The sequence below is a fragment of the Podarcis cretensis genome (genome assembly GCF_951804945.1).
Source record: "Podarcis cretensis genome assembly, chromosome: 11".
Classification (NCBI taxonomy): domain Eukaryota; kingdom Metazoa; phylum Chordata; class Lepidosauria; order Squamata; family Lacertidae; genus Podarcis; species Podarcis cretensis.
Window position 1 is genome coordinate 8591481 of NC_137180.1, and position 21911 is coordinate 8613391.

General features: G+C 40.2%; 1 protein-coding gene across 10 annotated transcripts in view; it reads left to right on the forward strand.

Annotated features, from left to right (window-relative positions):
- AOPEP (aminopeptidase O (putative)) overlaps window positions 1-21911 on the forward strand; it is a 182519-nt gene that overhangs the window by 38668 nt on the left and 121940 nt on the right. For all 10 annotated transcript variants that reach the window (XM_079996065.1, XM_079996063.1, XM_079996069.1 and 7 more), the window contains one exon: window positions 21499-21688. In XM_079996065.1, the coding sequence (XP_079852191.1) occupies window positions 21499-21688 (190 nt within the window). The remainder of the gene's footprint in view (window positions 1-21498; window positions 21689-21911) is intronic.

The following is a 21911-nucleotide window of genomic DNA, read 5'->3' on the forward strand; positions in this document are numbered from 1 at the left end:
TGTTGCCCAGTGAAATAAATTAGAAATCCAGGATTTTTCTTCAGGTATAGTGCCTCAATGGTAACAAGAGTGCAGCTTCTGAGAGTTCCTTGCTACTGCCCTCAGCTTTCTCTCTGCCTTTTCCAACTTGCAACTTCCTCTCCATCATTTCCATTCCCTGATGGCAGAGGGTTATTCCTCACTCTCTTATCCCTCAACAGATTCTCAAAGATAGGTCTTCACTATATTATCTCATACCATTTAATGCAATTTGTAGATTGCAATATAATTCATTTCCAGATTTGCATTGCATACATTCCTGCGAATGGACATCCCACCTTTAATTTCATTAAGTGACCAAATTCTTGTTAAACTTTCATCTAGTGCTGATTTTATCCCCAAAGAAAAAGAATTTGATAAAAAAATTAACAGCCTGGAATTTTTTAAAATCCCAAAACAGTTTCATAATTTACCTGTATCATTCAGTTGCTGCTTATGCTTAACATCTTAAACTGTCCTTGATTTTGCAGCGTTGGAGAGAGAGAGGCAGGAGAATTTGTTCTTACTCCTATTTCTTTGTATGCATGTCACCAGAGCCAAACATTGATTATCCAACTCAGAATATAATACTGTGCACTGTAATCTTGTTGTAAAGTTAATGATGTAATACTACATTAGAAAAATGGTCATTAGATTATGGGCTTTATTTAGTCTGCTAGCAGGTTCTTCGATATTTCTTATTAAATTTTGCCTCAGACATTCAGATAAAAGACAATAAATCCATTTTTGTATTATATTTAATTTTTTGAACATTTTATTGTCCAGAAGGGCAAGTTATTTTTTAAAAAAAATATTCAAATATATTGAACTATTTTATCCAGGTACATTAATTTTTCACTAAAATCTACCCTGCTCCATGTGTGTGTGTTTGTTTGTTTGTGTGCATGCATTATAGCAGTTCCTCATAGAGACTAACAAGCTGTTTGTGCACAGTAGTGTCTCAGATATCCTGTGTCTGGGGAATAGGTGGTTGGTCTTGAAATGTAAATGTTTTTGGTGTTTTGTGAATATTTGTTCATGTCACAATATCACAATAAAACATATTGTTAGCTACAGAACTGGGAACAGGTAGTTGGGGCTAGAAAGTACAGACTGCACGGCTCACATGAAAAATTAACAGTTGCTAATGAGAACAGAACCCAGATAATCAAATTATTTTTGGGAGACACAACTTGTCAATGGACAGGAATACCTATATCTTTATTAAACATTCTAAAGCTGGAGAATCAAGAATCTGCAAGATGAACCACATCAGTAAAATTTGATTCATCCCATTCACATGATCTTATGACAATTTACTTTCACTCAGATCAATGGAAATGTGTTGACTTAACTAATAAGGTATTGTAGTGTGATTGATTTTGGCCTGCTTAGCATAGTTTGGATAGCTTTAAAGGGAGATTAGATACATCAATGGACGGTAAGGCTATAACTGCCACTAGCCATGATGGCTATATTGTCAAAGGCAATATGTCTCTGATTGCCAGTTGCTTCACAAGTGGAGACAGTTCTGTTGTGCTCAGTTCCTGCTTTCAGGCTTCCCATAGGCATATGGTTGGCCCCTGTGAAGACAGGATGCTAGAAGAGCCATTGGCCATATCCAGCAGCTCTTCTTATGTTCTTATTGCCTTTATAAAGTTTACAAATTCAATTTGGGGTGTGCATAGCTAGTTTGGTGTGTATTGCTATGTCTGTCACCCAGGCAACAACTGGAGAAAACTTGTCAGACTTCCCTGAAAGGTGTCAGGAAGAAATTCTATCTTTCCTTTTCTAAGTAATGGAAATAATCCTTTATTAGCATGAGGAATAGAAACAGAATAAATTTCCCTGATTGGCTTTTTTTCCTTCTAGTAATCTATAAGGATTTGTAATGTAGTGATTCGTTCTCCAGTGCTGAAACATTTAGGATTTTAAAAGAAGTTGATCCAGTAAATCGTACACTCTTCGATGCTCATTCAGGTCTGGCTGGAGTGTCCAGAGACTATTCATCTATTCTATAACAAATTTGGATGTCTTGAAATGGCTTGAACAAGGAGTTTTGTGCTATAATCCTGTAGCCATTTTCCTGCATATACACCCCATTAAATTAATTTGGACTTATTTTTTAGTAGGTGTGTAGATGAGTGCACCAACAGATTCAGAGACTTTCTATCAGATACCCTTTTGGTTAGAAGAAAGTCTATCCTATTCCTTACGATTTTTGTACAAAATATATTTTGTACATTTATTGTGCCCTCAAAGAAGAAATAGTGCAAAACATGCTGGGCCTGAAATAAATCTTTATTTGAGTGCACAGAGGTTTTTTTCCACCTTTTTTTCATTACAGGAATCGGGAATATCCATTTGGGGTGGTGCTACAGTAACACCTGTTTAGGGAGAATCCTATTTATTTGGAGGCTATTGTGGGCTAAGGGGCGGCAGGGGTGGCATTAGGGCTATAGCTAGATGGAAGGTGAATACCAACTTGAGTATCCCCTGTTGTTCTGTTCTCATGTCTCACTACAGAGTATCATTCACCTACAAACCACTCTTGATCTCATAATTTTCAGGCTTTGTGACGCATGCACACAATTCTTAATAGTGGGTGATTGTAGTATTCACATTTAGAATAAATCTGCCACAAACCCCAAGCAATGTCAAACACATCTTGATATTTTTAACCCCCTTTTACTCATTTGAGTGATCACTTGATTTAAAATTATAAATTAGCACTCATTGTTATTGCTAGTATCTACTGTGGTACCTCATGTTACGTACTGTACCCCTTATGAATGCTTCGGGTTACTCGCTCCGCTAACCTGGAAGTAGATGCCTCTTGTTGCAAACTTTGCCTCGGGATGTGAGAGGAAGTCGTGCTCCGGCGGCGCGGCAGCAGCGGGAGGCGCCATTAGCGAAAGCACGCCTCATGTTACGAGCAGTTTCTGGTTATGAACGGACCTCCGGAACGGATAAAGTTTGTAACCTGAAGTATCACTATAGTTGTCAAGCCATTGTTCCAATGCACTTTGCCACTCCAATATTTTTTGTAGGTACCACTTGTTCCCTCTTACACCCAACGTGGGTGGTGGCCATATTTGGGGGACACCTTAGGTATAGAGAAGGATATTGGTTTGTAATTTAAAATAAAACCTCAAGAATTAGCAGCTTCTAGAACCTGTTTATGTTTAGGGTGTCAGCTGGTGCAGTGTGAGGTATAAAGGATAATGGAAAGGGAGAGAGAAAATTGGTTGCTTTGATACCAGGCTTGCTTGTTGAGCACACTGCTTTATGGAAGTGAGTCGTGGGCAACTTACAACCACCAGGAGCAATCCCTCCACATTCTCTGCATCAGGAGGATTTTGAGTATCACATTCACATTCCTGTCTGAGCTATGTCTATGCTGCTTTGGCCATGTCCACAAATGGAAGATGGCAGGATCTCCAAGGACATATTTTATGGGGAGCTGGCTTCAGGCACCAGGCCCGTTTGCAGAAAATATGTCTGCAAACGTGATATGAAGGCTGGCAACATCAACTCTGCCATGTGGGAATACAGTGGTACCTCGGGTTACATACGCTTCAGGTTAGAGACTCCGCTAACCCAGAAATAGTACTTCGGGTTAAGAACTTTGCTTCAGGATGAGAACAGAAATCGTGCTCCAGCGGTGCGGTGGCAGCGGGAGGCCCCATTAGCTAAAGTGGTGCTTCAGGTTAAGAACAGTTTCAGGTTAAGAACGGACCTCCGGAACGAATTAAATACTTAACCCGAGGTACCACTGTACCTTGCAGACCTCGCCCCCAAAACATGCTCCTTTTGAAGCTGAGGACACATTGCAATGTTTTGTTGCAGATTTCTAAACCAGTTGCAATGATGCCACATTTTTTTGTAGAGGCCACTGAAACAGGTGAGCTTTGCCCACAACAATTCTAATGAGTAAGTTGTTCTTATGTAGTCATAAGGTTAATCACTTCAGTGGATCTGGAGTAATTGGGAGATTTATACCTTAGTAAGTGTCCCAAACCTCTCTGGAAATGCATGCATTCTTCAGTATGCCTAGAGAGTGACTCTACTGAAGAAGAAGAAAATCCTTACAAGAAGTTGTTACCTACAATACACAGGATGACTCTTTAGTCTTGCATCATATGGTAAGCCAGATTTTCAATGTACAGTTGATGATGAACCTTTCATTTATGAGATCATTTAACCTTATTTCCCTTCTAGTTTAACAAAGGAGGCTATTCCAAATGAATTTATGGCTCTGTATTTCTGAAAATCATGCAGTAAATATTTTTTAAAGACCTCAGTTGTTTAACTTATGTGGGGCTATTAACCCCCACACAATTTTGTTCAGAAAAAAATTGTTTTCTGGCCTTAGTTGCTCCACAGCACTGTTTAGAATTGCATAATCTGTGGGTTGCCGTAAAGTTGTTACAAATTGGAGGGCTGATATAATATGAAATGAGGCACCTCGCCTGAATGTTGCTTTTGTTTCCTCTTCAACAAATTAGCATGTTGACATTTGTCACTGATGGATTTTATTATTTGCTGAAAGGGTTTTAGGGGAGTTTGACAGCATGAATGGTTTGTCCTACAGACTTTGAGAATCGATAAAGGCATCTTTGTTCTTTGTGCAAAACACACAACAGATATCTTATTGACTGACACGCATAAAAAGGAAGGCTTGTATAGCTGTTGCACAAAATAAGCTAAGAAAATAATTTTGAAGTCATTGCTTATTCTGTGTTCTCTCTCCCTATGTGTCTTTCTTTTTGTTAACATGTATCTCATTAATCAAAATAATGAGAATTGGTGGATGCTCAGTTGGTAAATGGAAGACATCCTATTTTATACCCTGAGCAGTATGCATACGGTTTGCGGAAGCTGATAAAAGCAAAACACAAACAGCATTCAATAGTATGACTGGTTTATTATGAAAACTATCTTTACCAATGGAGATCTAAGATAGGTGTTCTAAAACTTGTAGAATGTCTAAGGCAAAGATATAACAAACTAACTGTGTGGATGTAGAGAATCTTTGTACCGTATGTTAAGATGGAGTTAGACAACATTTGAGTCATGCTGCTTTGTTGCTTGTTTCTTGCAGAAGAAAAGGGGAAGACAGTTTATTAGTTCCTGATGTCTTCATTGCTTGAAACTGTGCAGAATATTCAGTAAGACTATGCAGATATTGCATGCAAATCAGGCAGTTTGAAGACTTCATAATTCTATTTACTTATTGAAATGTTCTGTGGCATGGAAAGTTTAACTGGATATGATGTGATCTAGCAAAGGAAAACTATACATCTCCTTTCTTGGTAAACAGAAATTACTGCCTGGTTCTCAAGACATACTAACTGAAGTGTATAAATTTAGGTGCTGGTAATGCTTTTCTTCATTGCCCCAACCCCAATTTTCTGCTAGAAAAACCCATTACAAAGCAGTTGAATTTTTTTTTATTGCTTATAACACAGAAAGCAATTCTTTTTTCTTTGGTTTGTGTGACTAGGCACTGAATTTTTAACAATATTTTTAAACATAACATGGGTTAGCACAAAAGGTATCCGGTAATTTAAAATTTTCCTGAATACATTTGATGTATCCCTTCAATCAGATTTCATGTCCTTTATTTCTTTTATGTCATCTTACTAGCTAGCTTGACAGAAGTAGATTCAGGTAGGTAGCTGTGTTGGTCTGATGTAGTCGGGGGAAAAAAAATTGTCCAGTAGCACCTTAGAGACCAACTAAGTTTGTTCTGAGTATAAGAAGTGTGCATGCACATGAATTATTATTTTTTATTTTGACAGAAGTAGACTTCACAGTTAATAAAGGTCCACTGAATCTCCCCCCTGCCCCTTTTTAAATGGCTATTCAAAGCTACATGATTTTCCTTCTGGCCTGAAGAAATGGCATCGTCTTCTTTTTATTCTCAACTTGGATAGATTCTCCCTCTCTGCTCCCTTAGATTTCTGCCTGATCTGTTTTAAGAGCTTTCCCAACATATATCAGTAATATTAACACCCATGTATGGTCAACCAGTACTATTATTCTCAAGCAGATCCTGAGAGCTTTCGTAATGTCACCCCACCAGACTTCCATCTGATGTTCTTTACACCACACCAGCTCTCTCACAAGCTTTACACAAGCCAGATTTAAAAGTTGATTCTGCTTTATTAATTTTGGTAAAGGGACCAGTACTATGAAAATAATCGCAACATGGGTAACAACTCTTAATGCAGCCATGGTATGTTTCCATTGTTTGTCTACCTCCCCTCTTGGGGAAAGGGGTTGGCCATAATTTAAGAGGTTAGCCCTCATGAAAGTCAGTCCAGAGCTTCCAGCAATAGCTATGATGGAAAGCTGCAAAGCACAAAATCCATCTGGAGACAAATAATAACATTCATCAGTGACAAATGTGACAAACGTCAGACTGAAACAAAAAACCCTGTTAGGGATTATTTATCATGTTTATCAATTTAGTAAAAGTACTTGGAGGCTTACAAGGACAATGTACATTTTGATCAAAAGGCTTTCGATTGGGTTGTTGTATGTTTGTAGTTATACCATAAATAGGAGCAATGGCAAAGATACTCCCCTTCCCTTAATCAAAAGACAGGGCTTCTATTCACCTTTAGAACAGGATCAGAGAAGTGGCAGATGTCCTTTCTGGTTAATTACTTCAGTGTCTTTTACCATATTAAACTGAAACAACCCATTTAAGTTGTTTAAGCCTCCTATGCAATAAAGGGCAGTAGTTTGGTGGTAGGGCAAACACTTTAAATGCAGTTGGTCCCAGGTGGGGCTGTGAAATACTCCTCCTGAAATCTTGAAGTGAAATGACTTACTGCAGTCATTACTTTCTCTCTCTCTCTCTCTCTCTTAAATTTATATTTTATCAAGGATTTTCTTGTTTTACAGGAGTAAGTGTAATGCCTTGTATTTTTTCCATGTAACATTTTTACAAATCCGTTTCATTTGTTGAGACATTAGGAGGAAAAGAAAAAAAAAAGAAAAAAGGGGGGGAGGGAGGGAAGATGGGTGGGGGTGGGGTCGGGTGGCGATGTTTCTATTATGCTTAATGTATGTAGAGTTTGGTGGATCAATGGGCTGACACTATATAAAGCAGGCTCCTAAGTGATGCAGCAGCAGTCCTTGTGAATTGAACCCATGAAAAGACATATTAATTGTATGAACTAAGAAGCCCCAGTGCACTTTGGTATTAAATTAACTGGTTGCTACTGTAATTCCCAGTGCCACCATAGAAATACAGGGAAGAGTAAAACTCTTTTTGGTAACCACAGAGTGGTTGGAAGGTCATTTCAGATTCCTGTGTAACTGGGAGAATGCCTAAGGGCATTGACTCTGTCCTCTACCCCTCTGTAGTATGAACAAGGTTTCCTCGTGAAACTGCTGGAGTAAACTACTCCCCAGGTGACCTTGTCTACATGATATTACATATATCAAATAATTCAGATCCTAGGCATAACAATGTGAAGGAAGTAGATTAATTGTAATGAACTTCTATCCACAGCGAGCTTCTACGTAGTCAGTAACTTATACTTTAAGCTTGGCCAGGCAATGTAGTGTGTAACCAGGAATGTGTGTGCGCCTCTAAATACCAGTTGCTGGGAATCACAAGTGGAGAGGGTGCTGCTACAGTCAGAACCATTTTGTGGGCTTCCTGTAGGCATCTGGCTGAGCTCTGTGAGAACAGGATCCTGGACTAGATGGGCCTTTGGCCTGATCCAGCAGGGCTTTTCTTATGTTATTGTATGAGTTTGATGGGAAGAGGCAAGTAGTGTACCTGGAGCAACCTCTGACCCTGCTCAACACCAGGAAACCAGCCATAGTAGGAATGCATAGTGCACACTGCTCTTTGTTAGCCTTTTTTTGCTGGTAGAAAACTAGGGCAGGCTGCACAGCATTGCCTGTGTAGACTGAATATCAGATGTGCTGAAATAAATAGATAAGTGATAAGCTGGTCCTGAAGCTGACAAGCGATAAGAGGAAAATGGTTATCTGTATTCTCAAGGGAGGGAATTGTAATGTGCAGAATCCGTAGAGACTGCTTTCAAAACAAAAATAGGTTTGTCTGTAGTCTCTTGCCGACTGGAATCGAAGTCCGGACTTAAAAGGCTTAGAGCTAAAATTTCAAAGACATCTGTGGGCTTTACCCACATGACTTCCTTTAACTTTGAAGTGAGTCATATGCCTAAAATCATGGTTTTGTGAATTTACTTTTTAATTCAGTACACTGAATTACTCTTCATTGTTTGGGAAAAAAGTTCCCTGTTGCTATCTAAATGTAGTGTATTAAATAAAGGGGTTAGCTGGACATTTCAGCAATGTATTCACAGTTACAAAATGTTCTCATACAGAGTCTTTCCCATATTATTTCACTATATGCTTATGGGTGAAGTAGAGATTCTAGACCACATTGGTAACTGTGAATAAATAGAAAGGTTTGCTGTGGCACAGAGTACATTGGTGTTGCTTTGCTCATATAACATTAAATTTACAGTTCTCAATCATTTGAGTTCAGTGGGCTTCTTGGGGAGGAAGAACGGGATGTGAATTCAATCGATTAATCAGTACATACATACATACATACATACATACATACTCCTAGGTATGTAAAGGATTACAACCTAATTCACCAATATTGAATCCAACTTGTTTTGAAGGGAGGCAAACTTGAAAAAGACCAAATGTGCCATAAAATGTATTTAGGTTCATTTGTGTATTATCATGGAGCTTTCAGAGTGTTTTCAGAGCATCTAATGAAGGTCAAGAAGAAAGGCTGGGAGTCCACAGTGAGGTTTTGTTTGTGTTTGTTTGTCTATTATATTTCCAGACTACTCTTTATCCAAAAGATCACAGAGTGGTTTATATGGTAATAGCCATATGGAAATAACAATAAAAGAGTCATAAGATAATTAACATAATTAATACAATCAGCTACTTAAAAATTGATTTTCTAGATCTGTTTCAATTGGGGTTTAGGCCTGGTTTTGGCACAGAAACTGCTTTGGTCACCCTGTACAATGTCATTTGTTGGGAAAGAGAAAGGGGAAATGTGTCCCTGTTAATTTTCCTTGACCTCTCAGCAGCTTTTGATGCCATTGAACATGGTATCCTTCTGGACTGCCTTAGTGGGTGGGTAGCAGTGCTGTGTGGTGGTTCTAGTCCTACTTGGGTGGTTGTTCCTGGAGGATGTTGCTTGGGGAGTGTTTTTCAGCCCTGTGAAGCCTTCAATGTCAGGTTCCGCAGGGTATGATTCTATCCCCTATGCAGTTTAACATCTACATGAAACTGCTGGGTGGGATTATCCAGAGGTTTGGAGTATGTTGTCAGCAATATGCTGACGACATAGCTCTTTACATCTGCAGGTGAGGCCGTGGATGTGCAGGACCATTGTCTTGCCTTGATAATGGACTAGATGGGAGCCAACAAACTGAAGCTTAATTCAGATAAGTCTGAAGCACTGTTGGTGCATGGTTCCTTAGACCGGATGGCTGGGAGGTTGCCTGTTCTTGATGGGGTTACACTCCCTCTGAAGGGAGTACATAGCTTGGGGGGTATTCCTGGATCCTCTGCTGTAGCTTGAGGCTCAGGTGGCCTCAGTGGCGTGGAGTGCTTTCCATCAGCTTGGGCTGGTGGCTTTATCTGGACAGGGATAACCTAGCTACTGTTGTCTATGCTCAGGTAACCTCTAGGTTAGATTACTGCATGGTGCTATACGTGGGCTTGTCTCTGATGACGGTGAAAGAGCAGATTATTGGTTTGCTTTTGTTTTTATTATGTATTCTGTGTTTTTTATATTGTGATTCTATGTTGTGAACCACCCTGAGATCTACAGGTATAGGACGAAATAATAATAATAATAATAATAATAATAATAATAATACAATTACAACTGTGCAGCAAAAAGAGCATTTCTGTTCGCCTGGTCTCATCAAACAAGTAAGATCAATATCCTCCAAAAGGTTATGGGGCCATGTTAATGTACCATTAATTTACAGTGGTGCCCCGCAAGACGAATGCCTCGCAAGACGAAAAACCCGCTAGATGAAAGGGTTTTCCGTTTTTCGAGGTGCTTCGCAAGACGAATTTCCCTATGGGCTTGCTTCACAAGACGAAAACGTCTTGCGAGTCTTGCGAGTTTTCCCCCTTTCCCCCCCTTTTTCTAAGCCGCTAATAGCCACTTAGCCGCTAAGCCGCTAATAGCGCTAATCCGCTAAGCCGCTAATAGGGATGCTTCGCAAGACGAAAAAAACGCTAGACGAAGAGACTCGCGGAACGGATTATTTTCGTCTTGCGAGGCACCACTGTAAGTGTAACAGTGAAGCAGAGGTTTAAATAATGTTACATTGAAATCAGCAGAACAGACAAATGTTTAACTTTTATCCAATATGTACATGTCTCTCTGTAGGATAGTTCCAGATTAAAACCACTCTTCCCAGCTAGTATTTGTTTTGCAAACAGTAATTAATTTGCTATGGCACAGTCAATTGCAAATCCATTTTGGGGTAGAAAACTACAATAATGAAGTTGTTCCATGAACATGGCCAATTCCTGTAGCAAAACAGTTTTGACCCTGCAACAGATCAATGATTTTTTGCATATGCAAGTTCCATTTACACAGAATGTGATCTGAATCTACTATTACACAGTGTTACAACTCTTCCTACCTCACCAACCTTCATGATAGCAGCTTTTTCTCATTTGCTCCTGGGGATGTGCTACCTTTGAGGGGTCACTACATTCAGTGCTCCAGAACTATGTTGACTCTTATGCATATAATGCAGAAAACATTACCTTCTGGTACTCTAAAAAGACTAAATAATATGAGCCTTGTGCTTTGTATATGCCAATTGATAGCTATCTAATTTATAAAGGGATGTCTTTATTTCATTAATAATATGTAACTTGTTTGGATTCAGTCAATTTTAATTGATAAAAATGTATTTGTTTGCACAGAGTCATTTTGGTTGTGTGACAAGTATGATTACCTCAGTGTGTTAAAATTCACTGTTGTGAATTTTATCCCTAATCATACCTGTTTTGGTTTTAAGAACATGAATCAAGTATGTTAGGAAAACCTTTTGTCCTTGTGTGCAGTCTCTCTGTTTTTTTGTTTTTTACCAAAGAGCTTCATTAAACTTTAAGCATATACACTAAATTAAGCTAACGTGTCTATGATGTTTTTGTTGATTAAGTAGTACATGAGAATGATCTAATGTTTTCCCCCCTGTGGCTAATTTTCAAATTGGCACCTGTTACTCTCATTAGTCTCGAAGCCGAGCTGTATAGACTTGCTGACAGAGAGCTGAGTCTCATGCTGGTTAAACCATGGTTTGGATTTCAGTTGCTCTTTAAGAGTTTGTTAAGGAAATCTAAGAAGTTGCATCTTTAGATCTTCAATAAATAAGAAAGATTTGAGCTTGGTGGAAGAAAGTATATCTGTGCATTTACATTTGTGGTGGTGGTAGGAGTGGTTCCTCAAACTCATGCTGGTAGCTTCAAGAACACCATCCAACCATCTCATCCTCTGTCAGCCCCTTCTCCTTGTGCCCTCCATCTTTCCCAACATCAGGGTCTTTTCCAGGGAGTCTTCTCTTCTCATGAGGTGGCCAAAGTATTGGAGCCTCAGCTTCACGATCTGTCCTTCCAGTGAGCACTCAGGGCTGATTTCCTTAAGAATGGAGAATTTTGATCTTCTTGCAGTCCATGGGACTCTCAAGAGTCTCCTCCAGCACCATAATTCAAAAGCATCAATTCTTCGGTGATCAGCCTTCTTTATGGTCCAGCTCTCACTTCCATACATCACTACTGGGAAAACCATAGCTTTTACTATACGGACCTTTGTTGACAAGGTGATGTCTCTACTTTTTAAGATGCTGTCTAGGTTTGTCATTGCTTTTCTCCCAAGAAGCAGGCGTCTTTTAATTTCGTGGCTGCTGTCACCATCTGCAGTGATCATGGAGCCCAAGAAAGTAAAATCTCTTACTGCCTCCATTTCTTCCCCTTCTATTTGCCAGGAGGTGATGGGACCAGTGGCCATGATCTTCGTTTTTTTGATGTTGAGCTTCAGACCATATTTTGCGCTCTCCTCTTTCACCCTCAATAAAAGGTTTTTTAATTCCTCCTCACTTTCTGCCATCAAGGTTGTGTCATCTGCATATCTGAGGTTGTTGTTATTTCTTCCGGCAATCTTAATTCCGGCTAGGGATTCATCCAGCCCAGCCTTTCGCATGATGAATTCTGCATATAAGTTAAATAAATAAGCAGGGAGACAATATACAGCCTTGTCGTACTCCTTTCCCAATTTTGAACCAATCAGTTGTTCCATATCCAGTTCTAACTGTAGCTTCTTGTACCACATAGAGATTTCTCAAGAGACAGATGAGGTGATCAGGCACTCCCATTTCTTTAAGAACTTGCCATAGTTTGCTGTGGTCGACACAGTCAAAGGCTTTTGCATAGTCAATGAAGCAGAAGTAGATGTAGAAGCATGAGTTTGATCAAACTGCGGGAGGCAGTGGAGGACAGAGGTGCCTGGCATGCTCTGGTCCATGGGGTCACGAAGAGTCAGACACGACTAAACGACTAAACAACAACAACAAAGGAGTGGTTCCTGTGTATTCTATGAAATGGTTTGGTCTTGTGGATCAAAATTAATACATATGATGGACTTAAAGGATTCTCATCTCATTTTATATCTTAGCTAAAAAAAGAGAATCACACTGAGAGTCAGTTCTCAGGTTCTCTTGTAATATATTCTGTTGGGTGAGATTTCATTAGATTGCCTTTTCAACTGAATGATGTGAAAAATAAACATTAGATTTGATCACTATAATGCCCCTTTTATTGAAAAATGTACCCAAGAGTGCACATGTAGAAAACAAGCTATTAATTTGTTTTCTATAGGGGTATTGGGAGCCACTCCAACTTTCTGGGAGGGATTGCTAATTTTTTGTTAACTGGGTGCGGTTTTCAGTCCTTTTTACTCCACCCATGAACCTGTTCTAGCCTGCTTTTGAAGTTGCCTGCAACTTGGGTTCATGCTGTGTTATAAATTGAAAGCATAGCACCCTGAGGCTCTCCATAATATAGGAAGACTTGGTCAAATTGTAATCTTTCTTTCTTTTGACTTCAACCAGAGAAACAAGTTAATTTTCCCTAACTGTTACTCATTATATTCACAACTTCATTGTTAAAAGCAAGTTTCAGTTTGATGCATAAAAGAAGTTTGGGAGAGGACAGCTCCAAAAACCATCAAGAAAACACATTTATCAAGTCACATTTGCTTGGTGAATCTGCCTAACTGCAGCAAAGTATAAGAAGTTTCAATGGTATTCTCCCATGAAAACCTGGCAATTCCACAGTGTGAATGAGTGTCAGTGAAAACACTTAAAGAGCACGGCTGGGATTTGAGATTATATAAATTAGGTTGAGATAATTCAGTTACATAATTTTAATCCACTAAAGATATTGTGTCTGACACAAAATTAGGTGTATGGTAGTCTGCCCAAGCACAACCACACTACCAGTGTTGTGGAAGAAGTCTGGAATTGGTTAACGTTACAACAAGAAGCATCAACTGAGCAAGCTACATCACTCCACCGCTATAAGGCTATATAAATCAAAATCCCAGCACCACCCTGTGGAGAAGTTTCACAAGTGTCTTGGCTTCTGCTTTTTTTGCCATGTACGAGGCCTTAGCTTCATATAACTTTCTTACCAAATGCCAGGCAAGTCAAACCTGGAGGCCGATCTGCTCTGCTTCACTGAGACCTGGGTGGATGCGCAGGGTGAAGTTGGTCTCGCCTAGCTGTGCCAACCTGGGTGCAACATCCGGGCAGACTTGAGGGTCAGGGAGGGGGAGTTGCTGTAGTCTATAGAGATTCCATCTGTCTCAACAGGCTATCTGTCCAGTTGAGGCGGGGGAATCTAGAGTTTGTGTTCCTGGCTCTGAGCAACTGGGACAGATTAGGGATTCTGCTTCTTTACCACCCACCTTGTTGAGCAGCAGTCACCGTGCCTGAGCTGGTTTTGGTGTTTAAAATCCCAGACTGCTGGTTGTGGAGGGACTTCAACATCCATGCCAAGGAAACTGGTTCTTGGGTGGTTCAGGACTTCATTTCTGCCATGACACACTGGACCTTGTTTTCTCAACTGGGCAGTAAGTGGGGGATTTGAAAGTGAGGGGTAGTGAAATCAGTCCCTTATCATGGCCAGATCCCTTTCGGCAGATTAACATTAACTTTTAAATGTGTTTGCGGAGGGGGTTATTGGTTGGCTTTGGTTTTTAATTTATTATGTATTTTGTGTTCTCATTTTGTATTTTTATGTTGTGAACCACCCTGTGATCTTCAGATGAAGGGTGGTATACAGTGGTACCTCAGGTTACAGACGCTTCAGGTTACAGACGCTTTAGGTTACAGACTCCGCTAACCCAGAAATAGTACCTCAGGTTAAGAACTTTGCTTCAGGATAAGAACAGAAATTGCACGACCATTAGCTAAAGTGGTACCTCAGGTTAAGAACAGTTTCAGGTTAAGAACGGACCTCCGGAACGAATTAAGTTCTTAACCCAAGGTACCGCTATAATAATAATAATAATAATAATAATAATAATAATAATAATAATAATAGCAGCAGCAGCATTGAATACTAGGGAATCTGCCTGCAGTTCTTATGGTGTTCTGCGTTGCCCACACTGATGTGTTGTGGGTATTTGTATGGAAATTGTTATGGTGCCCAAGATCTGTGGCCAGGGAAACCATACTTATGATGTGAATATTTTTGTGAAGTGCTAAACACGTGCACTGTTCTTCCACTCTCCACGCAAATGGCAAGCTTTGAAAATCAATTCAGCGTTCATGTGGTATACAGAAAATCCAACACATGTGGATCTCATCTTAGGTTGGGGGTGGGGAATCACCTTGTGACAGAATGGTAGCTGCAGGCAACCACAATTCCCCTGGTTGGAGGAGGGGTTGGCACATGACACAGTCCCTAACTGCCCCTTTCTCAGCCTGCCCCACCCCACTTCCCACTCCTTCACCAGAGCTACTGTGATTGGCACCAGCCCTGCTCTCCCCAGCTCCTCTCTTCCCAGACACATCTTATGTCCTTTGAGAAACAAAAAGAACCCCAAATTTAAAAGCACACAAGTTAAAAATCTGTTACAAATAATTCAAAACATTTCAAACAATTAGGGCAATAATAACAGCAAATAACCCCCCCCCCAAAAAAAAAAACAACCCTACCCTAAACTATGCCCCAACCCAAGAGTCAGTTCAGCAGCCTCAGCAGACCCACCTTTCCAGGCTAGGTGGAAAAGGCCAACAAGGCAGTGAACAGGCGTTCCAGGGCTCATAGCCAATATTGTCTCTGGCCTCTTCAAAAACCTCAGCTTTTAGTAGCTGGAGTCAGTCAGGGCCCTGCCCTCCCAGGCCAGGTAGAAAAGGCCTGCAAAGAGCAATAGAGTAAACATACACTGTATCTATAATCAGTGTCAAAAAGGAAAGGAAAAAAAAGTGGCATCCGCCCTGCGGAATGCTCTCCCATCAGATGTCAAGGAAATAAACAACTATCTGACTTTTAGAAGACATCTGAAGGCAGCCCTGTTTAGGGAAGTTTTTAATGTTTGATTCTATTTTTTATATTCTGTTGGGAGCCTCCCAGAGTGGCTCGGAAAACCCAGCCAGATGGACAGGGTATAAATAAATTACTACTACTACACTACTACCGCAGTTATTTTAAAAGGCAACTTAACTTCACAGGGTTTCCTGATATATTTCTGTTTTACATGCTAACTATATTTAAAACCAAGCATTTGAGATTTCTTTTACGTAGTATTTTTTTCTTAATTTCAAAGTATGTATTAAATTATTTGTATGGTGATGTGAACTCCCAGGCTGGAGCAGATGTTTATATGTATACTGCCCTGAGACCTCTGGGTATAGGGCGGTATATAAATTCAATAACAGGAGGAGGAGGTTGAAAAGTGGTGTTAGGATGGTCAGACTTGGCAAGAAGCAAACTTTTTTAAAAAAAAGTCATAATGAAAAGGAGTGATAATAAAATATAATGGATAGAATACAATGGGGTTTGATCTCCTGATCAAACACATTCATCAAAGTATCTGGAAAAGGTAACTCTGGGTGATTCCTTTTGCTCTGTGCCCCCTCCTCATCTGTGCAAGAGAGTTAGGGGGGGTGCTTGGGAAAGAAGAATTATCCCAAACTCCCTTTCTTGCTTCCGCTGATGGATGTGTTCCATCAGTGAAGCAACACCAACTGGATTCTATCTAGTATACATAACTAAACATAAAAAGCAATGACCAAAAGGAAGCCCACATGGACTGCAGCTAAAAATATGCATGCACATGAACCCCTCAAAATCAAAAGCTCTACTGAGGCAGCAAAGTTTGTTATGTGGGTCTTTTGTGTCCTGAGTGTGAAATCGCACCAGGCCATTCAGGATCCTTGCCAAAGAAGAATTGGCGCTGGAAGTAATATAGAACTAATATGTCCAGCTCTTTAGACAATTTGTGTCAAAGTTAACAATTACCTTCTGCTGCCCTGTAGTGACACCTAATTCAGAAGTGTCTTTGATAAGTGGCTGAGGATATTGGGCTGGAGAGGCAGCCTACATGCCTTTGGTGAGAGAGAAATAGAACTTTTGAGGCTTGAGTGGGAATAAAGCCCAAGTAATCCTTTCCAAACCCCAGAGGAAGTGCTTTAAAATGAAATTCTGTTCCTGCTGACCTGCTTGCAGTGCAGTTCACATATGTTTATGTACATGCGTGCAATCTTGTTTCTTTCGCCTTCTCATAAGAGGGACATTTTCCAGTATGTGACCTTTCTATTACTTAAGTGAGTGAATCAAAAATAGGTACTTGAAAACATAATCTCTGCCTTATTTCTTCATATAAATACAACAGATGCTTAAAATGCAAACCCCTTCTGTGTGTCTGTTTATAAGGCCTGAAGTTACTTTTGTTTTATTTCAGCCAAATGGCCAAAAGGCTGCCAGCAGTATGTCTGGAATGTTATTTACTTGGTACATTTCTAGGCTCTTTCTTTGTAGCATTGCATACACCACAGCTAGGGGTCATTTACTTAAAAATGACCAATGCAGTACCCCCAAGCTGCACAGTTATTCTTCTCAATGGGGGCTTTGTAATAAAAGGGAGTGTCTCATTATGTACTGTAGCTTCTGTGCTCGCCCCCCCCCCACTGCCTTTTTCGTTCTTAATAATTTGATTTGGTTTGGGTGGAGGTTTGGGGAGGTGCTGTTTATTCTTGCTCTTTGTTCTCTCTGACTCTCTTTCTTTGCTAGGGCTTCAGTGTCTTGTGGTATCTTTTGTGATACTAGCTGACATAACTCCATTTGACCTGCTTTTCTGAATTTTCATTTTAAGACGCTTACTTATAAATGTGCAAGTGTGTTTTTCCTCCAGCAGAAACCACTCTTTTAAAAACACGGCTCTGCGGACAGATCCAGACAGATAAACTTCTTTCAAGAGAAGTGTGGGTGTTCATACATTTTTGAGGGAAGGGTTGGGCTGCATAATAGAGGTTCTTTGGAACATGGATTAGTACATCTTGAAACTGTCTTCAGGCCATATCTGCACTTTACACACATGGGAAGAAGACTTTACCTTTTCAGTTATGTCATAATCAAGGTGTAGCCCTTGATATGCCATGCCCCCTTTAGCTATATTGTTTTTGAGCTGACCTGTGTTGGCTATTTTTTGCAGTTTAGTAGCGCAGAGAGCTTGCATTAAAAAGAAAGGGACTCAAAAATAACTTAAACAAGGTTTTAATTACAAAAAACAAAAACTCCTTATACACTAAATACATCAACAACAAACCAGACCCAACCACCAACCCAGCCCCCAGGGTAATGGGAGAGCTAGGTGCTGCTCCTTATATACTACATGCAAATGCTGACACACCTTAATCAATGCAACTCAGCAGCACCTGCTATGTTTCACAGCTGTAAAGCTGGGTCTCGTTATTTTGCTCTGGCCCTTTCTCTGGCCCCTTAAAGACATACACATCGGGTGGAACAATGATGAACCTTTACATTTAAAGTAACCATTCAACATGAGAGCCAGGATGGTTAGAGTGTTGGACTAGGATCTGGGAGACCAGGTGTCACAGTCCAGTCTATGGGTGATCGAAGTCCCGGCTGGGGACGTCAGGACCGGGGGCAAGATGGCGGGGTGGGAGCAGGAACGAGAGTCCAGAAGCCAGGGGTCCGAGGGTCAGGAAACAAGGAGTCACGAAGTAGAGGGTCTGAGGGACGAGAAGCAGGGAGTCAGGAAGCCGAGGTCCGAGGATCAGGAAGCAAGAAGCCAAATGCAGCAAGGCAGGAAACGTGTTGCTGTGGCAAAGAGCCGAAGGGAAATGCTGACCTTATATCCCTTCCCGGCTCTTGCCACCAGGTGCAGTGAGTTACCAAGCGGCCTCACCTGTGCGGCCATGCCTTGCCTCTCCAGAACAAACTTAGGAAGGCCCCAGTCCTGCGAAGCCCTACTGGTCACAGGGCCTGGCTGCTCCATGCACTCCTGACACCAGGGTTCAATCCCCCTTCAGCCATGAAGCCTATTGGGTGACCTTGGGCCAGTCACTGCCTCTCTCAGCCTAACTTACCTCACAGGTTTGCTGTGGGAATTAAATGGGGGGTGGGGAGAACAATGTATGCCTCCTAGAACTCTTTGGACAAAAAGGTGGGGGGGGGGAAATGCAATAAAATAAATAATAAAACATAGCTAGGTGAAGAAGCAGCTACTTGACGTAAGATGCCACTCCGTAAGTTACATTTGAGAAGCAGAAACCATGTGTCCTGTGTTATCGGAACTCCTTTAGTTAAAATGTCATAATGGCAGGGCATATGACTTCCATTTTGACTGCTGAATGTGGTTAGCTGTATTCAGGAAGGTGGCCGTCATGCTGCCTGACTACCAGTGGAGAAGAAGTTGAGAAAAACTTCGGGATGAGAATAAAACTTACAAAAGAACACCATGTCATACACAAGCTTATGAAATTTTATTCTCGTAACAACCTTTTGAGGCAGTGTAGGTAAGAGATAGTGGCTTCTACCACCCTGTGACCTTAACTGATGTGCAGGTGTTTTAACCCAGATCTTCCTGGCCCATGTCCATCACTCTTCAGATTTTTACTTCACGTGTTCTCCCAGATTGCAAGACGATAAAATTTTATCAGTAAGCAATCAATGGATCAAATACATATAATGTGGGAGGGGAGGTTATTGGTTTGTTTTTGTTTTATTATGTATTTTGTATTCTCATTTTTGTATGTGAACCAACTTGTGATCTTGGGATAGAAGGCTGTATACAAATTTAATAAATGATAACAGTAATGCAACCATATATCAGTATATCATAGAAGCAATAAAATTACATGTTTCCTTCAAATTTTCTTGTAAGCTTGTCAAAAAAGAAGCTTTTATAGTTGTTTCACTATAGCTCAGCAAAGATGTGCTCTGTATGTTCTTGTGGTAACCTAGTGATTAATTTCCTGCTCTGCGTGTGTTAGGATGTTGGGGAAGGAGTTTATTAAGTGAATTCTTGTGCAAATCTTGTGTTAGCTTTGTGCTATGAAACTTCCTTGTAGTTTCAGTCCAATTTGCAGTTGTTATTCACGGGGAAGTGCAATCCAGAGTTTTGGGGCCACTTCGGAAAAGAACCTGCTCTGTCTTGCAGCTGGGAGAACACAAGGCAGATTAAGGTCAACCTCACTTTATGAAATATTTTGGCTTATCTCCAGCCCTGACTTGTGAATTGAAGAATTATAGCACTCTGCTAGTCCTGGTTTTGTACTGAAAATTTTGCTGGTGTGGTTTCAGTCAAGAACTGCATTTTCAATCATTTTCATGTGAGCAAAGAAGATCTGCCATGCGTGCAACTTTAATGAAATAATCCCATTGTAGAATAAATGTACTAATTAAAATAAGCAAGAGTTATATAACATTGACTAGGTGGTGTTTGGAAATAACATCCTGGGTAGGAACAACCTATAAATAATGCAACAAATTTTAGTTGTTTTTTCCTGAAGATTTATCTGCCCTTTACACCCCAAATCCTGTAAATTTTGTAAATAATTCCAGAAGTGCACTCACCATTCAGTTGTCTTCGAGGGAAATGTTACACCAGCAATTTGGTCCTGCTTTTAAGTGTTGCATTTAATTAGTAAGATTTTAAAAGAATCTGAAATGTATTTCAGAGCGTGAAAAAAGTCCATGGTTTACAAATTCCAGCTAGCTATATTATTTATTCAACTCCATATAATGCCTTGTATTAGATATTGGAAAGTGGCAAAGCAATGACTTCATTAGGCTACACAACAAAAGTGGCATGTTTAACAAAAATCCTCTGTGTTCACATACACATAGCTGATCAGCCATCTTAGTAGGTCCTGATAGAAGCTGAAATGGGGAAGACTTGTTCATTGTTATTGGAACTGAGTTTTTTAAGAGAAGAAAAAAAGTCACAGATGCAACAATAAATATTAACTTAGTTGTAGGCAACCTTTCTGTATTTCAACTGCCATTTCCACGGTCCTCCTCAGATATTTTGCAGAATTGCCTATGACGTTTCTTTGGGTATCCAAAGTCTTAATCCCCCAAACCTGTATCATGCAAAAGGAGGCATTGGGTGGTTTATAGAAATGGCCATATTTCATCCCAGAGAGAAGCCTATAGCTTGAAACAGGGATCATTCATCATTCATTCATTTTTCCTGTGGTACTTTGCTATAGCTGCTCCCCTGCCCCAATTTCTGTAACATGTTAGAACAAAATCCATGTGCACTCAGGAATTGACTCCTACTCTTGCACGTAGAATGCTGTACAGATCTAAGAACCCACTCATCGACAACTGACAACAGACACCCCCTCAACACCAATGCCTATTTTAGCTTCATTAGGTGCTCACTTTCCCACACTTTTTGTCCTAAAAGCTTAGAGTTTTCAACATTTACAATGTTCCCTTTTGAACGAGAGCCTTTCTCTCTCTTTTTACTCTCTCTTTGTTTTCCCTGATTGCTTTGATCATTTAGCCGAAAATACCTATGGTCTGTATTCACACCTGCCCTTCTTTTATTATCTTGGCTTAGGCATAAATGCTTCCACTGAAATAAATCAGCCTTGTAATTTGAAAAATATAAAACTTTGGTTTAAGTTACTTATTACAGGTAATAGCTGTTTGATGGTTGAATGTGAAACAAATGCTTGGCAGAATATTTAACTTGAATCTCTGCCAGAAAACAATAAAGTGCAACCTAATTCCTAAAAATGTCTGAGCTATAAACTAACTGTCATGACATAGCATGCATACAGTAATAACAGGCTGACAAGGCTAATAAAGTCTACATATTGCTATAGCCAGGCAATGCATGCTGTAACAGGTTCATAATGTATTTTGTCCTTCATTCATATTATGCAGCCCACACATCATCTTCATGTCACAGAGCACATTATCTGGAGGGAGCCATCTCTGTGGAACACGCCTGTGCCATGAAATTGCTCATGCCTGGTTTGGCTTGGCTATTGGTGCACGTGACTGGACTGAAGAGTGGCTAAGTGAAGGATTTGCCACTCACCTAGAAGATGCATTTTGGTCAGCCGCACAACAGGTATGGCTCGAATAGTCATTTTCATAATGTAGAAATAAGGATAACCTTCAGTTTACACATTTACGAAAAGAGCAAATAGACTCCCTGTTTAAGGATATAAGTATTGCTATACTGGATCAGAACAAACATTTATCTAGTCCAGCACTGTGACTATTTCTGACAGCAGCTGTCCAGACCCCAGGGAATTTCACTAATAGGGTAGTAAGGATAACCTTACGCCCTT